Genomic DNA, 18,998 nt, shown 5'->3' on the forward strand with positions numbered 1-18,998 from the left:
TATTGCTTTAACAAAGGCTGACAGCAAAGCTCAGTCTATAATACTTAAATCCCTGTGGAAAAATAGTGCCAAAAAACTGTGAAAAAATGGGTCCAGGCAGCTGCGTCACAAGGTTTGACCACTTCGGGCTGGGGTGCCAGGAGATTTGAGACAGATGTTTTCAGACATGCCGCATGCCTAAAACATTTCCAGGGATCGAGCTACAAATAGTGACTTAATAAGTGCAGAAACAGGAAAAGTATGCAGGAGGACACAAGAGTTTATTCACCCCTAGGTGCACAGCCAGCCTCTTTACATTACATCTGCCTGTCAGGGTTGGCTATTTAAGCTGTCATGCCCTTGGTATTGCTCTTTGTCTGCCTGTGAATAAAGTGCAGCATTGTGATTACTAATCCCACTCCAGTGACTTGACTTTAAATGTGGTTTTGGAGCGGATCCCGGAGTTCTGTTTGCTAAGCTTCCTACTCCTGTTTCAGAGACACCACTGGAGATCTATGAGAGAGAGCACTGCAGACTGCCCTCCTCCTGTAGACCTGTCGCCTTTTTCTTCCCCCCCGCCTTTTTTTTTCCCAAAACTTTTTGAGGGAAATCAATGGATACCAAAGTGATCTGTTTATTTTTCTTTTTTTCTTTGCCTCCGCTGACAGTGGGAAATCACACTGGTCGCATCAAGGTGGTCTTTACACCCAGCATCTGTAAAGTGACTTGTACCAAAGGCAACTGTCAGAACAACTGTGAGAAGGGAAATACCACCACCCTCATTAGTGAAAACGGCCACGCTGCTGACACGCTGACAGCCACTAACTTCCGAGTAGGTAAGTACCCTGAAACTGTATTTGTCCTTAGCTGTCCTCTCTTGACTAACAGAGGGAGGAGATGTTTTGTTATTAATACCAGTTGTGCATCTGTTACTCTTTGTTTGGAGGGCTGGGCTGAGTGGGAACCATTGTATGTTAGACAAGCTTTCTGGTATCCTTCGGAAATGGTCCCAAAAGTTCCTTTTGTGTCACAGAAAAAAAACTCCCATATTTTTAATCTGAGTTGTCAGCTGCAGGGCTACAACATACTAAACTGAAGCTTTTGGTAAAATTCATCTCTCAGACTTTGTGTTGTTAAACAGAGAAAATGTCAGATTCCATGAGAAGTTCTGTTTCCTCATTTACTTGTTGAATAGGTATTAAATGCACATAAAATCTAGCTAACACAGTGAATCTCTCTTCAAAAAATTATTCAGGAGTTCCTTAAAACTACAATCCTTTTTAAAAACACATTAGCTTTAAAACTTCTTCTTGCTGCTGAGAGCAAATCAGATTTCTTATTTGTCATTTTTAGAAACTGAAATAATGTTAAGTCTAATTGAAGTTATTGAAGCCAGTCATTTCTCTGTAATGTTTATTCTTTCTGCTTGCTCAATAAGTATCAGCAGTATGCCAGTCTAAACCCTACAACTGCTCGACTGTGGCAAAACAAATCCTGAAAGCCATCTAGGGTAATGATTAGCATATTTTAACTGTACTGTATTAGTTGTGTAATCTAAGAGCAATACACATATATGGATGCGTACCTGAACACTTCTAAATTTGTTGTTTCACATTATGATATCCTTAAGTGCTCTTGGAAAGTATTTTATGTTACCCTGAAAAGATCGTAGTATTGTTTTCTAAAAAAACCTTTTAAAATTAATTATTTTGCCAATTTGTACTCAAAAAATGCCAGATACGAACACTGTAATTTTAGCCTCCGTCTAGTATAAACATAATGTCAGGCAGTGCTGAGGCTGGCTAATATTGCCCTTTGTAAAGTACACTATATTTCAGGCTCTGACAAGGGGGAAAAGCTATTCCAAATTATTCTCCTTTTCACCCAGACAGACACTACAAAGAGCAGTTCCCTCTCTTAACGCTCTTACTAGACGATCAGACTGAGTCCAAGCCCTTGAAATTAATAACATATTCCTTGATAATATGCATGTTTCTAAAAATATATATCTGTTTTGGGCTAATGATTGTAAAACCAGTGTTTTTGAAAAAGCAATACAGCACTTTTTTGGGGTTTTTTAATGGTTGTTCTGAGATTTTAAAAAAGAAAAGGATTTTGTCGAGGATGGTAGATCAAATGCTTTAAACTTGTGTTTACTTTCAATACAGATTTTTACCAATGTTTTGGCAAGAACCGTAGATAAGTTTTTTGCTTGATTTTCTGACTGCTGTGGAAGGATAGGGTTATTCTTTCCCCATTTCCTTTGACCTAATTTTGTATTGAAATTATGAAATGCTGAGAGCAAGCAGTCATGTAATTTGTCTGCTATGTAAATCTGTGCTGTAACACGACCTTCTCTCAAATACTTGAAAACTTGGAGAGTGGAAATGGACCTGTGAAGACGTGTTCCACACCTTCCTTCCTGGCTACAGTCCATGCAGCTCCTGATGTGCTGTGTACAACAGGCTGCTGGAAATATTCAACAAAAGCAGCCTGTAATAGTATTTGATGGAAAGATAGGGGAGCGTTATGTTTAAAAATGTATAAAAACAAGTTGCTACACATGTATAGGGATTTTTAACCTGCCTGTAGCTATCTATCTTCCCTGTTACAAAAGCATTTGCCGCAGCTCTAAGTATAGTCGTTTTTACAGAAAAGGAATAAGAAAGAGGTCTGAACTGTGGCTCTCCAGTTAAAAGTAGTGAGTGAACTTCATAATAACCAGAGAGGAGACATTCTACACCTGTAGACTGAGTTTTCACTGATCAGGAGCTTTTGAATTGGGGTTTAAAATATATGCTGAAATAATGTTTAAAAAAAAAATATGAAACATTTTTGTCTGTTCTCTGGTGCCTCTTGTTAGCTTAGGCTTGTGCTGATAGAGATGTCTCCTGATACATGAAGCAGAAATAATTTGGGTCTTCTGAGATCATTTATTTTTGTTATATTTTTAACATCTGCATTATGTTTTACTTACGTGTTTTGCTTTTAAGTCCTTGTTCTAAACTTGTTTCCTTACTGTTTATCCAGAATGCATGGAAATTCCTGTTCTGATGATTTGACATTTTAAAAGCGCAACCATGAAAGAGAACGTTGTGTCAGAAAGTACATACTTAAAGCAATGAACAGCTCTTTTTCAGTATGTTTTTTTAAGTATTTGTTCTTCCTTAAAACCAGAAAAGTTAAATTCACATGCCCTATTTGGAGAACTACCTACTATTACTAATAATAGATACCTACTATAAGTGGGGAAATTAGGAAACTGCTTTAGGTTGTTGAATCTAAACGCGTTCTGTAGCAGAAGCAGCATTCTAATACACAAGATGGAATTTAGATTCTCTAATGACAGGTTGCAGTTACCCATCACTTTGCTTTGTTATTAAGAATCCATTATTTCTATTAAAGAACCAGAGTAAAATTTTGTGTTTATGTTCTAAACTTTGTGCTGAACTTTGTAAATGCTTTTTATTTTCAGAGAGATAAAGTTGTGGTGCCTGTACTAAAGCTACTCAAGTTTTTCCATGGGTTATTTCAGATTCTTAAAATTTGCTCAGTTTGTCGTTTCAGCTGAAACTTGGTACCAGTGAGTCCAGGCAAGGAACAAATCCTGTTTCCTGAAAATTTTATAAGATATGAATAAGCCATTAAAAACAAAAACCCACAACGAGAAACAGATTGGAGGAAATGTAGCTTTTCAGGTAGCTGAGATTTTGGCTGTTCTCGTGAAGAGCTCTAGTATTTCAGTTAAAGGTGGTGAAAGCTTGGTATTTAAAAGGAAGGATCTCTTTGATTGCTGGTCTGCTTCAGTGAAACTTGGGGGGGGGGGGGTGTTGTAGTTTCACTTTGTGAATGGGATATGTTGCACAATTAAACTAACCAGCCTCTAATATTTCATTGGCTTGGAGAAGGAAAGCATTTAATCTGAGTGGGAATTTTTGCTGAATAGATGATTCTCATTATTCTATTGGGCTAATACATGTGCAGCTTGTATGGTTTTTCAGTCCTGATATACCTACAGAGGCTTGTAAAACAGGGTCGATATATGTGCATAGAAAAGGATGCATATAGGATAACATAGGAGGTTTCTGTCTCATTCACCATTGAAGCTACTTGGTGATGTGTCCTATTTCCCCTCAAAATTATTTGACATTCCAAAATACCTATTTTTGAAAGAAATTTTCTCTGTGAGAAGTGGGAGGACAGCGACTAATTTGTAACTGTAAAATGAAACAGTAAAGAATTAGGAAATGCCCAAATTAATGTTCTTCATGCTCCTCATTTTTTTCCCCCCACTTATACATATGTATTTAATTATAGCTTTACTTTTTTTTTTTATTTATTTTCCACAGGATCCCCATTTCATTCATTACACAGGAATGACAGAACTTAGTAAAGGAAGCGGTCATTTAATACTTAGGTTTATATTCACTGTCCATTGCCAGCCCCGCATCTCATTTAAAGCGGTTCATTCAAACTGTTATAAATGAGAAGATAGAGTAGCGTGCTATTCAGTGGGAGTGTGTATCTTTCTTTAGAAATTTTGTCTGAGCACATGGCAGTATCTGTGTCAAACAGCAAAATAGCAGCATTCTGCAGATGGAGACCAGGGAGAGTTAAAGATTTTTTTCTTTCCCAAGACCATAGGAGACGATTGTGGCAGAGGTGGTGATAGTATTATTGATCTGCTGCTCCCTTTTATGTCACTCTTTAATGCTCATCACTATCTCTTCTTTTAACATTCCCTTCCCCTTTTCTTATGATCCCTCTTCATATAACCTGGGCAATTGTCCTTCCTCCTTTTGCTGTGCGCAACCATCATTTACTTAGGCCATTAATGGGGATGAGGGAATATTTGGTTGTGTGTTTTCTCTCAGAAGAAGGGCAGATTTTCAGGAACCCTTTATTTCTTGTTTCATTGAATTTGAGTGAAAGTTAGTGTGTTTCTCTTACAGCTTCGCTGGTCTTTGTAGGGAATTCTTGATGCTGAGAAAGGTGCCAGATGTGCATGTTGTGGCCTGCAGTCCATGCGAGCCAATTTTCCTTGTGACACTAGAAGAGAATGAGATGGTGTTTATCCATCCTCCTTTCATCTATGAAATGTTAAAGAGGATCTACCAGACGTCATTTGGCAAAATAGTGTCCAAAGTGAAAATATATCTGGTCTTTCCTATTTTGAAGGACCAGATACATTTATTTAATAATAAATTTTAAAGCTTTCAGCATGGATCACAGTGAACTGCATTCTTGTACCCTGTTGCAATAATGCTTGAATTATATTGCCTATTGAATTTTGGCACTTCCCCTATTGGAATTTTCTATCAACAAATTCTCCTGGTTTACTGTGTTGACACTGTACAAATGCTTTTGGATAATTGAGGTTGACCAGAAGTTCCCAATTATGTATAGACAGAAACTTCCAAGAAGCACCATAAACATTTTGCTCAAATTTTATTTGGTCTTCTGTTGAAAGTAATAAAAGGAAATTTGACCAGTACATCTTAAAACAATAGGTTATTCAAAGGAAATTTATTAAAAAGACATGCTATGCAATTATTATTCTAACAGAATTTCCTGAAATTTATTAAAAAGACATGCTATGCAATTCTTATTCTAACAGAATTTCCTATCCAGCAAAGAGTCTGGAGAGCATACTTATTTAGAACTGTGAAAATGTAAATACTTTATTTAACAAAAAAAATTGATAGAATTTCTGAATTTTATTCAGATATACACAATCATGAATTTCTATCAATGCTGTAGAAGTTAACATTGCTTTTTATTAAAGCACTTCTGGTATTATCGAAGAATTGTGTTGGTTAAAAATGGCAAAGAACTAAAAGCAAGCCAGCACGTTTTTATTGTTTTTTTGTATGACAGGAAATCTAGGAGTAACAAATGGGACTTTCTTTCTGCTGTTTGTTATGTAAAAAAGTTGTTGTTTCTTTGCTCCGTATGATACATACTACACATACTTATTATGTTTAAGAGGTACTAAAAGATAATGATATTTGAGGAAGATTTATCAATACTGTTTGGTGTGAAAGGACATTTACTGTAAATAATATTGGAGGGCAAATTTGATGACATATGAGGGCTTGTGTGCCAGGGAAGGCAGGCTTAAAGACCAACAGTTTGTAAAAGCATTTGTGTAGATTTGTGAGAATTTACAGACTCTTCTGGCGTGAGGTGTGCACTGTTCAGTTTTCTGCTCACTGTATTTTATTCTTTTATTGTTGTTGTACTGGGTTTAATAACAGTTGCTAGAATGGCAACATCTTCTCTGTTATGAAGTGGTGTTTACTACTAGATGAATGGTGTCAGCCTGGCTAGATGATGCATAGTGTCTCATCCGTGTAACTTGTGCCGCAGATGTATATGTAGTTTCTCAAACAGGGGATTTAAAATAATTGATAACAAATGTCATGCAGGGATTTTTAATTCCTTTTGGTAATATAACTGAGAATAATTGATTATAATTTTTAATGCTTTGGTTTTCAACTTGTGTTCCCTCAGACATCCTAATTGATGAGGAGCTTATTTCTAGAATAACAGCTTAGCTCAAGAACAGCATGCAATAATTCATAGCCTGGTTTTAGTAGTGTATTCTCTGTGGGTAAGAGTAAAGTGTTACTTTGAGATATCCTTGGTTTTTTGCACTTGAACTTGCCATAGTATCATGCTTTTCTGAAGCAGCTATGATGTAAGAACCTTGCTGTTCCCCCAGTATTATCAGTGTATTCTTTTCACTGTCTCTGTAGTGGGTACCTTGTAGCCTTATTTGGTAAAAGTTTTGTTTCTACTGCTCCTGCAGTAATTATCATTTCTGCCTTGTCAAGCTTTATTGTTTTATGCTCTCTTTGCTGCCAGATGAAATATTTTTTTTTTCTTTTAACAGACACTGGCAGACACTTGAAAATTTCAGAATTCTCAAAAAACTTGTTTAAAAGCTTAACTTGGTAAGCCTACTGCAACAGTCATCAGGGAAGTTGGTCAGTCTGTCAGAGTCTGTGTGTCTCGGGGAAAAAAAAAGGATCAGGACATTGGAGTTTATTCGCTGCTTTAGCTCATAATTTGAAATTTAATCTGTATAAATGATGGCCATGCTTGAAATATTTATTCATGCAGCAGCATTGTGACAGCTGTAGCAGAAGGAAGGCCAAGTATTTTTCCTCAGACACTGGACTAAGTGACTAAAATAGAAAGAACCACAAATAATGATGGAACTATTTTATTAATTGTTTACATTCTCTGCCTTATAGAAGATACTAGGAAAAAGGTATTTCCCAGCCTGAAGAGCCGATGCAAAACAATTTGGGAGGATCCACCTGTCATGAGCATCAATTTAACAGATACTCCTTTATTCCATTCTCCCTTTGTTCTAGAAAGTAAATTTGAGCAGACAGGAGAATGAATTCATTTATAATACTTCTAATCCAGGTAGTATAGTGTAGGCTTTCCTAATCTGAACCACTAGTGGCCTAAAGTTCTACCCTATCATGTAAATGTACTGTTCTGTAGTCTGAGAAGCACTCGGGATTTTAATGCATTTTCAATTATTGGCCAGCTATACTCAAGTTATAAAGAAAAATTGTATCTTAAGGATTTTGTTGTTGGTATCCACATCTGTTCAGAAGGAATGCTTTCTCTCCACCATGAATTTAGCAGTACTTGTCCTCAACAAATACTTCTGGTTTCTACCATACAACTTACAGCATCTGTGATCTGTTTCTTCATAATCTTAAAATAATTATTCAAATTTGACCTCTTTTCCTCTGATTCTAACAGAGGTCAGGTGCTAATTTAAAGAAAATATGTTGTTCAGCCAGATGATTTTCATGAGGTTGAACTTACACAAGCCTGTTAGCAACTCATTTCCACTCCCTTGCTCTCCTTAAGGACTTCAGACCATCACTGCGACGCAAAAGTCCATCTGCTCTCAAAGCACTCAACAAACTGTATATTACAGAGAACACAGTTTTTGGATGTGCCGTCATAGGAAAAACCACAAATGGAAATGGTACAAAATCCACACCTGCAGCCATTCAAAAACACATGGAATATGTTTCCCTCAACATTGAAGCAAAACAGAACACAAAGTTAACATGCATAATGCTTTATTTTGCTGTATATGGTTTTAATTTCTGGGGATTATTTTCTGTACATCTGACCTGGAGTACTGTAAAAAGAGAACTAAGAGTGCATTTATTTGAATGATTACATTGTTGCATATTCAAATAAACACACTACCTTTTACAGCTATAATTTTGTTATTGCTAAACTAAATGTCTTTGCACGTACCTCACTGAAGATCAAGTATATGCCAGTTTTCACTTAAAATAGAAGAAAGTTGCCTTTGAATTCTGTAAGCACAGAAGAGTCTGACAAATTTCTTTACTGGTTAAAATACGGCATTTATCATGGATAGATTTCTTAGCAAATTGGTTTATATTTAGTATGCCCATTCGGATGTGACACAATCAGAAGGAAGCAAGCAGCTATCACTGCTCTGCTGCTCTCAGTCTTTCCCCGTTCAGCCTCTCTACCCTATAATCTGGTTTTGTTTATTCTGCTCCAGATAATACTGCTGTCTGCACAGTGGAGGCTGTGTGACTTTCACCTATCCATTGCACCTATAAGTAGATCTGAGACTTGAGTATCGCAGTAATTGAGAGGCCTGTTTTGTAGTGTAGAGGCACTGAGATTTCTGGATTTATTTTTATTTTTTTTAACAATAACTTTATTTTCATTATGCACACTTTTAAGTTATTTGCGTTTTCCATGTGTCCATAAAAAATCTGAACTGTTAAAAGGAAACTGAACTTTCAACCAGGGATTTACAGATGTGAAACAAGCTGAACACCATGGGAATTTTAAACTTTTTTTTTTTTCTTCAAATCTCTTACGTAAAAGTCTTCAGGGATGCAAGTTAATGAATAGAAGGAAAACTGGGTATTTGCTGCTTGTAGAGGAAGGGTTTTGAGTTTTAAGAAACCCAGTCACAGAGAGAGTATTTTTCATCTGTGCTTTATTCAGCCAAATACTTTGTTATTTTGTCATGTTGGTTGTATTTTTAGTTTAGTTTCAAGCTGATAAGCTGAGCTATGAAGTCAGATTTTTATATTTTATATTATTCAGATACTTCAAGTTTAGGGGAACTTTCAGCAACTTGTCATGTCATAATTTAAGAACACAAGTTCTCTGACTTCCCCTGAGAGGGACAGGTTCTGTTCACAGATTGTATAGGACGGTGGTCCTATTGCACATCCCTATCCATAAAAAAATTTTGAGCATATATACCTATATATGTATGTATATATATTTATGAATTATATACGCATACTACTGTACATATCATATATACGTACATTTTAAAATAGATAAAAAATGGCTGTAATAAAGAGGAAGTATACTCTATTTTGACAAAACTTACTTCTTTCCAGCATCCCAGTAGATTGTCTTGCACATTGCTTGGGGTGAACACACCCTGCTTTGGAGACTGCTGGTACAGGGGCCAAAGGTGACCAGCTTCATAACATAAGCTGTAATATTACCTTTTTGCAGTTAGTATGTGTCCATCATGTCTCACAGTTTGATTATATTAAATTCAGTCTGTTTAAATAGATGTTTTGTAAGTTGGTGCTAGAACATCTTTTTTTTCAATTTTATCGGAAATTAATAGAATGTCAGTTGTGACAAGGGGTGCAAAGGGATGTTTTTGTACTTGCACACATTTGGCATGCAGGGTCAGGTACCTCACTGGAGCGTGAAGTTTGTCAGTGACATTGTATACAGCTCAGGGGAGCTGGGTGCAGGGTTTAATTGCTTGGGACTGGACATCACCAGTCAGAGCACTGACTGTATTTTAAGTTTACACAGCTTGTGCAACAATTTATACAGCTATTTTGTGTTGTTAAAGGAACCACAATGAGAAGTGTTGAATATATGTGGTTTTAAATGGATTTCCAACTGTGCATTCTTTGCAGAGTAACCTTTATCCTTCCTACTCATTAGCACTGACTCTGTTCCTTTCGTCCTAGAGAACTTCAAGATTTGAGTCTCTTGCTTTTCACAGGTCTCCAATGACCTAATTTATTACTCAAACTCTGAATAATATCCTTCCCAATATTCTCATATTGTGTCATCTCCTTGAGGTCAACTCCCTAGAAAACTTTCCAATTTCTTGTGATGTAGCCAGTGCCAGAAAATCTTAGATAGCTCATGGTTTTCATGGTTTTTAACTAGTCCAGGAAGGTCTGGATTATAAGCTATACTTCGTATGTTAATAGGTGTCCACTTGATAGAATCTTTTCCTACTTTATTCTTCTTGTAAATTCTTTTCACACAAAAATGAGCACTGTGGTAATGCTACAGTAATCAGAGAGCAGTCTCACGATGTTTGCAAGTAATGGATTTTAGTGGCTTTTCTTTTTCTATTCTAAACATAATTTTTCTATTGGAGGGATGTCTGTGGTATGGGATGCAGTGGATAGGTGTTCACAGACCCTTTGGATCAAAACTTGGAGGGCTCATCCCACTCACCAAATCTTACTGAGGTGCCCGAGTAGGATCCTAGGAATCAGTGAAGAGAGACACCTGTGGCAGGTTGGCCTGTGGGTGGGCTGAGTGGCCCTCTGGGTGAGCCTCTCTTCACTGACAGACTGGGAAACCTCAGCTAATAACAGTCCTAACCTAGTTCAAGAAGGCACAAAAGGTTAAATGGGATGAAGCTGAGCTTAAGTATCTATTATTCCGTTGGCAGAAATGGTGAGGATGCTGATGTCCCTGGCCAGTGTCAGCTTTGCTGTTTCTGTGGTCTTTAGAGCCTTTGCATAACACAGCTGTGACCAATCACTTAAATGTTTCTTAGGACATTTTGCCACTTCGTATGATGTTAACCAAGTAGTTTAATGTCTAAGAGCAGCTCTTTTCTCTGCCCAGTATTACTGGGTATTATTACTTTTTTACTTGATGGAAGAATCCAGCATGTTTTTCGGAAACAGCCTAATAGAAGAATGGTGTCAGAGCAGAGGAACTGTCTAGTGGCTTCATTGGTTTGTAACAGTGCGTGAATAACAGCTTAGTGTCATTGTGGTCAAGTCACTTGTTACTTTTGTAGTTCTTAAATGTGGGTAATGCTGCTCAGCTGACACTAGAAGGGAAGAATACAGCTGGGAAGGATTCTGTAGCAATAAAGATGCTTGTTCATTGTTATCTGTCCTGTTGAATTCCTGTTCCGTCTGTTGAAAACAGATACATCACAGCACTAACTAATACATGTTAGTATTGTGCTTCCTCAGGCACATGCATGCTATACAGAGGAGTAGGAGTCTTAAAAGCACTGGGAACACAGGAAGGGTAGTTTTCATCAGATGCTGGCCACCTTGATTTCAGTGTTACCACTTTGACAGTGGCAATAAATTATTCAGGACTGCTTAAAATGATACGTATAAAGTCTTTATACAACATCTTATTTTGAAATCTGGTTTGTATTCTGCAGGAATTTTTTTAAGAATTATCTTCTTAAAGAACTGTTTCTAAGTTGCTACACTTGCAGACCCAGCCTTCCCTAGAGACTTTATTTCAGTTGCATATGTCTTGCACAAAGAGGAAAATTAATATCAGCACATTGTACAAGTCTGAAGAAATGCCTGGAGTAGCTTTTCTCTATGTATTAGTATCATTATCAAAGGTCTGAGAGGGGCCATTTGTAATGCATTAATTCCTGATAAACAGCAACTAGTGGTGTTTGGTTTTTTTTCCTTAGTATACTAATTGCAGACCTAACTCTTGTGTTACAATCAATATATTAGGAACACCTCTAATAAAATCAGAAGATTCACCAAATATGATGAAGGTGGGAGTGAGTCATCTCTTAACACTCTGTCTATCCCCTTGCCTCTAAAAATAGTGTCTGAATAGTCTCAGATACTATGAATATAAGAAGCAGATTTAGTGAAGAGCCAGTGTGAGAATCATGTCCGTTATTGAGCCGAAATTTCTCAACTACCGTAGTTTTTGCTATACTATTTTTATGTTGAGTCACAACAGCTTTAGGCTATTCATGCCTTTTATTTTTCTGATAGCATTTGAATATTCTAATACTGTTTTTCAGCCATCCCATTCTTTCCACACTGTAACAATGTGGTAGTTCCATGACAGCTGTTGGTTAGATGATGCTCATTTCAGTCACCTACACACAGACCTTTAGTTGCAATTGACATTTCTGAGGATAGCTGGCTTATCACATGAGTTTGGAAGGGTGTGGTTCAGGTCCTTTGAGACTCCCATTGCCCTTTCGACCCACATTGAGGGACGGGTGAAACACCTGGGGGCATATCAGATGTCACCTGGTTGACTTTGTGTCTTCAAGTCGTCAACATCCAAATTTTCTTCCTGAGGTGTGGTGAAGTACTGTATTTAAAACTGAGGAAGACATACAAGTAGTACGGTCAAATTATCTTGTGCATGTTCATTCTGGATTTCTTGCTGATCATTATGCTCTCTCGACAGATGTATATTTCTCTATTATCTATTGCAGCCTTGTCCTTTACGATCTGAACCTGCTTCCCACTTTTCAGTATCAGGATCTCCATAGTTGACAATGTAGCCTCTATTAAAGAATGGCAGATGCCTCATTATTGATATGCTTTTGTAATGAAAAACAGAGTGGGACAGGCATGTAGTCGGAGACTGCTTATATGTCAGCATCTATGTATGGTGTGCATGTTGATACTTAGATTACAGGCAGTGGAGATTCAGAAATTTGTTCAACTCACTCTATTACAGACCCAGAGAACTAAGGCAAAACCTACTTGACTCTGTTTTTCCTTGGATGAGAGCTCACAGCTTTCTGTCCCCAGTGAAGACAGCAATCCCTCCCCCCTTTTCATAAGTAAACAGTTCTTTTCTAGTGTACACCTAATTTGTTACACTTACTGCAACTGATTTACAGTCAGTTCACAGTACCATTAGTGATGCTAATCACTAGACAGCCTTTCAGCAGCTCACAGAAAGCTCAATTAATTGTGAAGATAATGATAATCCCAGAAACTGAGCCTGTACTTAATGTTGACTTAGAGAATGAATTTTTAATGGAAAGCTTGCTGTTGGGAGATACAAAATGTAAAATGCCTGAAGATATGGGTGATCTTATTTTATGATGCTCTTTTCTACTTGCCTTCCTTGGTAATTTACCATGTAGTGCTGCATTGAGTAGCGTCACAGACATTCCTTCAATTAGGCTTTAAGGTATTACACAATTCATTAAAGCTTCGTGCTGATAGTGGTACATAGAGGAGGGTTTGAGAAGAACTAGTGAAGTACAGTTTCATTTTAAAAGATATGTCTTCCAAAATTGTGAGAACAGTGAAAACATTAAGGGAATAGCTAGACTGCATTCTAGCAGGACTTGCAGTTTTAGTGTTTCCTTTCTGGTTATTTTAAATGTATTATTCTAGATCTGTAATAGAATTAAAAAAAAAAAACAACCACAAATAAACAAAAAACCCCCCCAAAACCTAGCAACCAAACAAAAAACACCCTCTGTATTTCCTGGTTTTGGAACTATGTTGTCAATGTGTGTAGTGCAAAGAAAATGCGTATTTGTCTATGAAAAAGTGTAGAAAGACTTTGTAAAATGATATGTCTGAAGCCAGAAAATGGTTACAGCTACAACAGACACATAGTATAACTGTAAGGTATTTCTTCACATATGCAAATGTGCAGCAACTTAAAAATAACTGAATTGATAGATTGTCAAATAGCCATAGGCATGATGACAGCTCTTGAGCTTCCTTAGTGCAATGTCTTTTTTTTTTTTTATTAAGTGCACTCTGGCATTTCATGGAGTAGGGAGAGTGACAGAAAGAGAAGGCTGTTTGGGATTTGGATTTTTTTTCCTTTTGAGAGGAAGAATCCTTCGAGAATAAGAACGATTCCCCAGGATTCTTGGCGGCATATTTTAAAGTATAAAGTCAGGTCTGTCCAGATGGCTTTAGTGAATAGTACTACTTGCCCTTCTGTTCACTGATTCTCAGCTTTGAAGAACAGTGCTTTGATTGCAATCCTCAAAGCTACCTGCATTTTTCTCTAATTTTTGTGTATGAATTTTGTTCAGTAAGGATTCTTTTACAAGTTAAAATCAGAAGTAGACTTGATTAGGAGGAAAAAAGATATGGAAAAGCATGAAATTGTTGGAGTTACTTTTGGAAGTGTCCAGACATGATTCAGCAAGGAAAAAGGAAGACACCAACCTGATTTTGTAATGATGCGTGGGACCCGGGGGATCAATGATGACAAGTGGAAGGGGGAAAATAGTGATAAATTTTATTTGATGTAGAAAGTTGGTAAGGATAGCTAAAGAATTTACAGAAAAATATTCCAGGGTAGACATTTAATATTACATGAGACCCAGCTCAGTAATGGTATGGGAAAGAACATATGACAGATACATTTATAAAATTATTAATGCTGATAAAATAAAAGCAAAAGGATTCAATAACTGTTTGCTTTGTGTGTGGAAACAGTCCAGCTTACATGCATCATACAGAAATAGCTGATTGATTTTTCTGGATTGTTAGTAGCTAGAAATACTGGATGGAGGTGGTTTCAAAGTAGATGTAGGTACCATCTGGTATGAAAGCTGTTACATTTAAGATCGTGATCTTAATAAAGGGGCTGAAAGGATGAAATGTTATACTTTGTGAGAAGGATACAATGTTCTTTTCTCCTCTTCAAAACTGTAGGTCCTTGTTAGATCAACAAAAACTAGATTTCAAAATATATATCAGTTTCACAGTCTAAGACATGTCTAAGTAGTCTTCTGGTGACATTTAGTCCATCTCAGAAAGGGCGCAGGCAAACCGTTTTTACAAGTGTTCTTGAAATTGGCAAACAAATACTGTGTTATACCACCAGCGGGGTATGGAGGCTAAAACTCCTTTTCCCCGTTATTGTTCTGCTTGGATTCCTCACACTGAAATATGAATATTTTGTCTGTTCTGTCATAATATGATACAATGAGGGATGCATTTCTAGGACAGTTTATCCTCTCCCTAAAGCAGTCCATTTTTAAAAAGCTCCATGTTCTCATAACGTTTAGGATGTTCTTTGCGGGAAGAAAAAAAAATGCATTCAAGGACTCATGTAGTTTCTGGATAAAGAAGTTTTATATAAAAGGCATCTGTAAGAAGTACATCTGTATGAGGTGCGGAGACAGATCTCCTTACACTGGCATTTTTAGAGGCAACCTGCTGCTTTCATCATCTTGACAGTCAGATGTAGTTGCAGTTGGGTTAGAGCAAAAGCTGTTGTTATTTGAATGCGATTCATTCTCTTGCTCAAGAATTCCCTATTAGTTGAGTTCATCATTGGACTCAGGTATTTCCTTAGATCTTTAATGTTAACAGTTTTGAAATGTCATGTGCACTCAACCACAAACCAACAAAATGACCCCTGCAATCCAGATTAATATTAATATTGTTTTGTGGGAGGCGGAGATATTAGTAATGATTGTATATAGTTCTCAAGAAATGTCATCATTCTGCGTTTATCCCTAGTGTTGTAGGGGTGTTTTTAAAAAAAAGAATTTTAACAGTGCTAATGTAATAAAATAATTTTACCTACAGAAAACAACACTTATATGCAGAAAAGATTGTTTGTATTTAAGAAATGTTAAATTTGTTTCAGGATTCTTCTTTGTGGCTCTTGATTTTCTTTGAGTTTCCCCTCCTCCCCCAACAAATCAAACCAAACAAACAAACCCCCACAAAACCAAAACAAAACCAAACAAGAAAAAACCCCCCACAACATGTATGATCCAGACAGGAATAACTCTGGTTTATTTTGGCAATAATTTGATTTCCTTGTCTGGATAAACAGCAGTACTTATCCCATTCCCGAGTAGGGGTGCATTATTTTGTTAAAGATTCCTTGGCAATAACACTTTAAAAATATAAGACAAATCCTAATGAAGTCAGTAACCATGTTAATTCGCAATAGCCGAGAACCCAGTTTAGTAGCTGCATGTTTTTTCTTATCGTACCATTAGGTTTGAGCGAGGTTCCTGTTTGGAAATTTTCCCTGCAGTGTTGCAGATCTTATTTCTTTCCAGAGGAAACATATGAAGTGCCTTCAGTATCACATTCAGACATAGTATCTATTAATATGTTACAACAGTCAGAGTAAAAACTTGTTTGATAAGAATCTTGTTATAATAATTACATGTCATAAGCACTGTGAAGGTGACAGTGTAAGAGACCACATTTGATATAGTTCTTCTGTATCGCTTTATGTCAGAAGTCTGGCATAATGGAGCATGTCACCTTGAATGGCATAAAGTAGCTCTTTTTCCACTTCTGAACATTTTAAATTGTTTCGTTTCTTTTTCACTATATATATGTGAATCTTAATGCAACCACTGAGGTGACTACTGTGTTTTTTCATGAGATTAAGACTTGGGAGTTCCTTTGCAAAGGAATGTGCATAACAGCTTTCAATATATTGTGTTGCTGAAAGTTGTAACTATAGAAGCACAGAATAAGGAGAAACAAAATCCTGGGAGTATATAAACAAACTAGATTTTGATGTTCCTACTCATAAATAGTATTCATCAAGTTGGATAAAAACAGCCTCCACTAATAAGAAAATGTACTTTGAAGTCAAGATGTTCTTTGAAGTATGTTCCTTACCTATACTGTTTTACTGTCTGTCATTCTAATTAATTTGCAATTATTTGTTGTAAAACAGTTGCAGGTTTAAATTTATGCCATTTGGGGGGAATCTATATTTGTGCAAGATAATTTAAAACTACTTAAACTAGTAATAAAGCAAATGAAACTGTTTATTAGAGAGATTTCTGTATGACAGTTCTCTCATTTTATTTTTTACTTTGTATTTTTTTAGTGTACCCAAATGAGAAAGTATACACTGCAGTTCTACCCACCTTTCCCGCACTGATTTTCCAGCAACACTCTCACTTTTACAAACTGTTTCAAAGTATAATTGCATGTTACTATGCATATTACAGGGTGTTAGTCTACCTGAGTTCTTGCTTTATGCTTAAGCTGTTGTTTATATACAAGATTACATTCAACAAAGGAAGCCAAAGGATATCCTCAAAACATTTTTCCCTGTTTCTTGAGTAGTAGAGAATTCATTGAAGAGTGCTGTTATGGGGAGGCTCACCCCACACACCATACTGCCATTTGTCACAGGCCCTGCCTGCACTCTTGGCAGTAGCAGAGAGGAGCCATTGCTGCAGGATTGCTTTTGTCTCCAACCAAATCTGGTGCTGTCCTCATTGTCTGGATCAGTGAACAGTAGTGGTACGGAATAAGGGGTTTGTGGGTGGTAACCAGGTCCTTCACATGAGCCGGTCATCATTTTCTTGGTGCCAGTGGTGAGCAGAAAAGAGCAATTTTTTTATCTGCTGCTGGAGGTCTTGCCATCAGATTTACTTTTAAAAAATTGTGGTTGGTTGTTGCAATAGAACATTTCTCCTAAAAGCTGTCAAAATACAAACATTAGGATAGATTCAGAGCTAAATGTAGAGGTGTTATACTATTAAATCAAGGGCACTTGAAGCTTCTTTGCTCTATCTGCTTCCCAAAGCACAAGTTTTTAATATCAATATTATCTTAATCTTACTTTAAAACAAATAAATAGGTCACTTAACTTGCAATTTGTTTACATAAAAAGTCTGAATTTTGACCAGGAATCTGAAGAGAAAACCATCTATGATTAAATAGTTAGAAACACCGAGAATGACGTGTAGGATTTATAAAAATAATAGAAGAATAGGGAAGAGTCTAAACTGAAGAATAGCATCATTACTGTAACTCATGCCTCTGTGCCTTTTGTATGTTACTGTTAGAGTTTTTGCAATTTAAAAGTAGAAATAAGTTTGGAGCAATTGTGCGGATCTATGTATAGCACTTCCAGGTCTCAACTTTTGCCTAAAATGTATGATGTTAAAAGACACTCTGTTACAGAGGTGTTGGATGTGGCTGTGTTTCCTCTCAGTGAACATTCATTTCTTCTTCTTAGAGAAGAATTGTGTTTGTTAGAACTGCATGCTGGTCCCTGTGCCTTCTGCATGTTTAGTAACAGCATGGAGGAAAGATGACCAAACAACTGTGGCATGCAGTAATGCTGGATAACTGCGTAGTACTCAGAGACAAAATTAATGTGCTGATTCATGATGCATCCAGTGGAAATACTGTAATCTAATGAGCAGTTTAAGGTTTTCCTTGGAGAGCTAGGTAATATAATTGAAAAGTGCTTACAATTGAATAGTTGGTAGCATGTAAGCAGAAAAGGCAGAGTGATGAGGGAAAGGGAGAAAAGAAACTGGCATGTTTCCTGAGATGTAAAAGAAAAGGAATTTTGAGAGTTAGATGAGGAACATCTCAAAACCCATCTTCGTTTTCTTCAACACTAGTTACAGGAAGGGAGTTTCCATCAGTCCGAAGGGCTTGTTTGGGTTAAGCGTGGGCTGTTTTTTAAGGATTATGAGGATTTAGGTGCTTGGAATTTGTTTTGTTACATGTTATTTTGATTAAATTAAAACATTTGGACTTGATTAAATTAGTTTATGTGGAGCTGTTCGAGGTTGTTTGAGTATCTTGAAAACAAAATAGATGATGTAATTAACATGGACAAACTGTATACCAGTGGTTTCGTAGCTGCTTTGTTGATGATTTCATGCCCTTTTCTTGTGTTTCCAAGCCATAGCTATGGAAGCTTTATCAGGATTCATGCTGCAAATGTTGTCCTTCTTCTGTGCATCCAGCCTTTCAGAGACTCCCTGTGGGGACATCTTGATGCACCTTCTCTGCTTGGCTCACTTGGAACAGTGATATGCAACAAGCTGTGCCAGGCTGGGGACAATTAAGGCCTTTGGGTGCCAGAGAAATCAAAGCTTGTTATTACTAATTAATTGCCCAAGAATACTTTAATGTTTGTAATTCCTTAAACTTGTCTTTATATTTCTGAAGGATGGATGTTAATTTATATTAAGA

At 36.8% G+C, this 18,998-nt stretch overlaps 1 protein-coding gene across 22 annotated transcripts in view; it reads left to right on the forward strand.

Annotated features, from left to right (window-relative positions):
- Nucleotides 1–18,998, forward strand: part of LTBP1 (latent transforming growth factor beta binding protein 1) — a 205,960-nt gene that overhangs the window by 75,128 nt on the left and 111,834 nt on the right. For 10 of the 22 annotated variants that reach the window (XM_065058017.1, XM_065058007.1, XM_065058009.1 and 7 more), the window contains exon 5: nt 648–815. In XM_065058017.1, the coding sequence (XP_064914089.1) occupies nt 648–815 (168 nt within the window). Of the gene's footprint in view, nt 1–258; nt 816–18,998 lie in introns of those variants that run through there. The other 12 variants (XM_065058025.1, XM_065058026.1, XM_065058027.1 and 9 more) reach the window with 5 other exon arrangements.

Source organism: Columba livia, chromosome 3, assembly GCF_036013475.1.
Source record: "Columba livia isolate bColLiv1 breed racing homer chromosome 3, bColLiv1.pat.W.v2, whole genome shotgun sequence".
NCBI lineage: Eukaryota > Metazoa > Chordata > Aves > Columbiformes > Columbidae > Columba > Columba livia.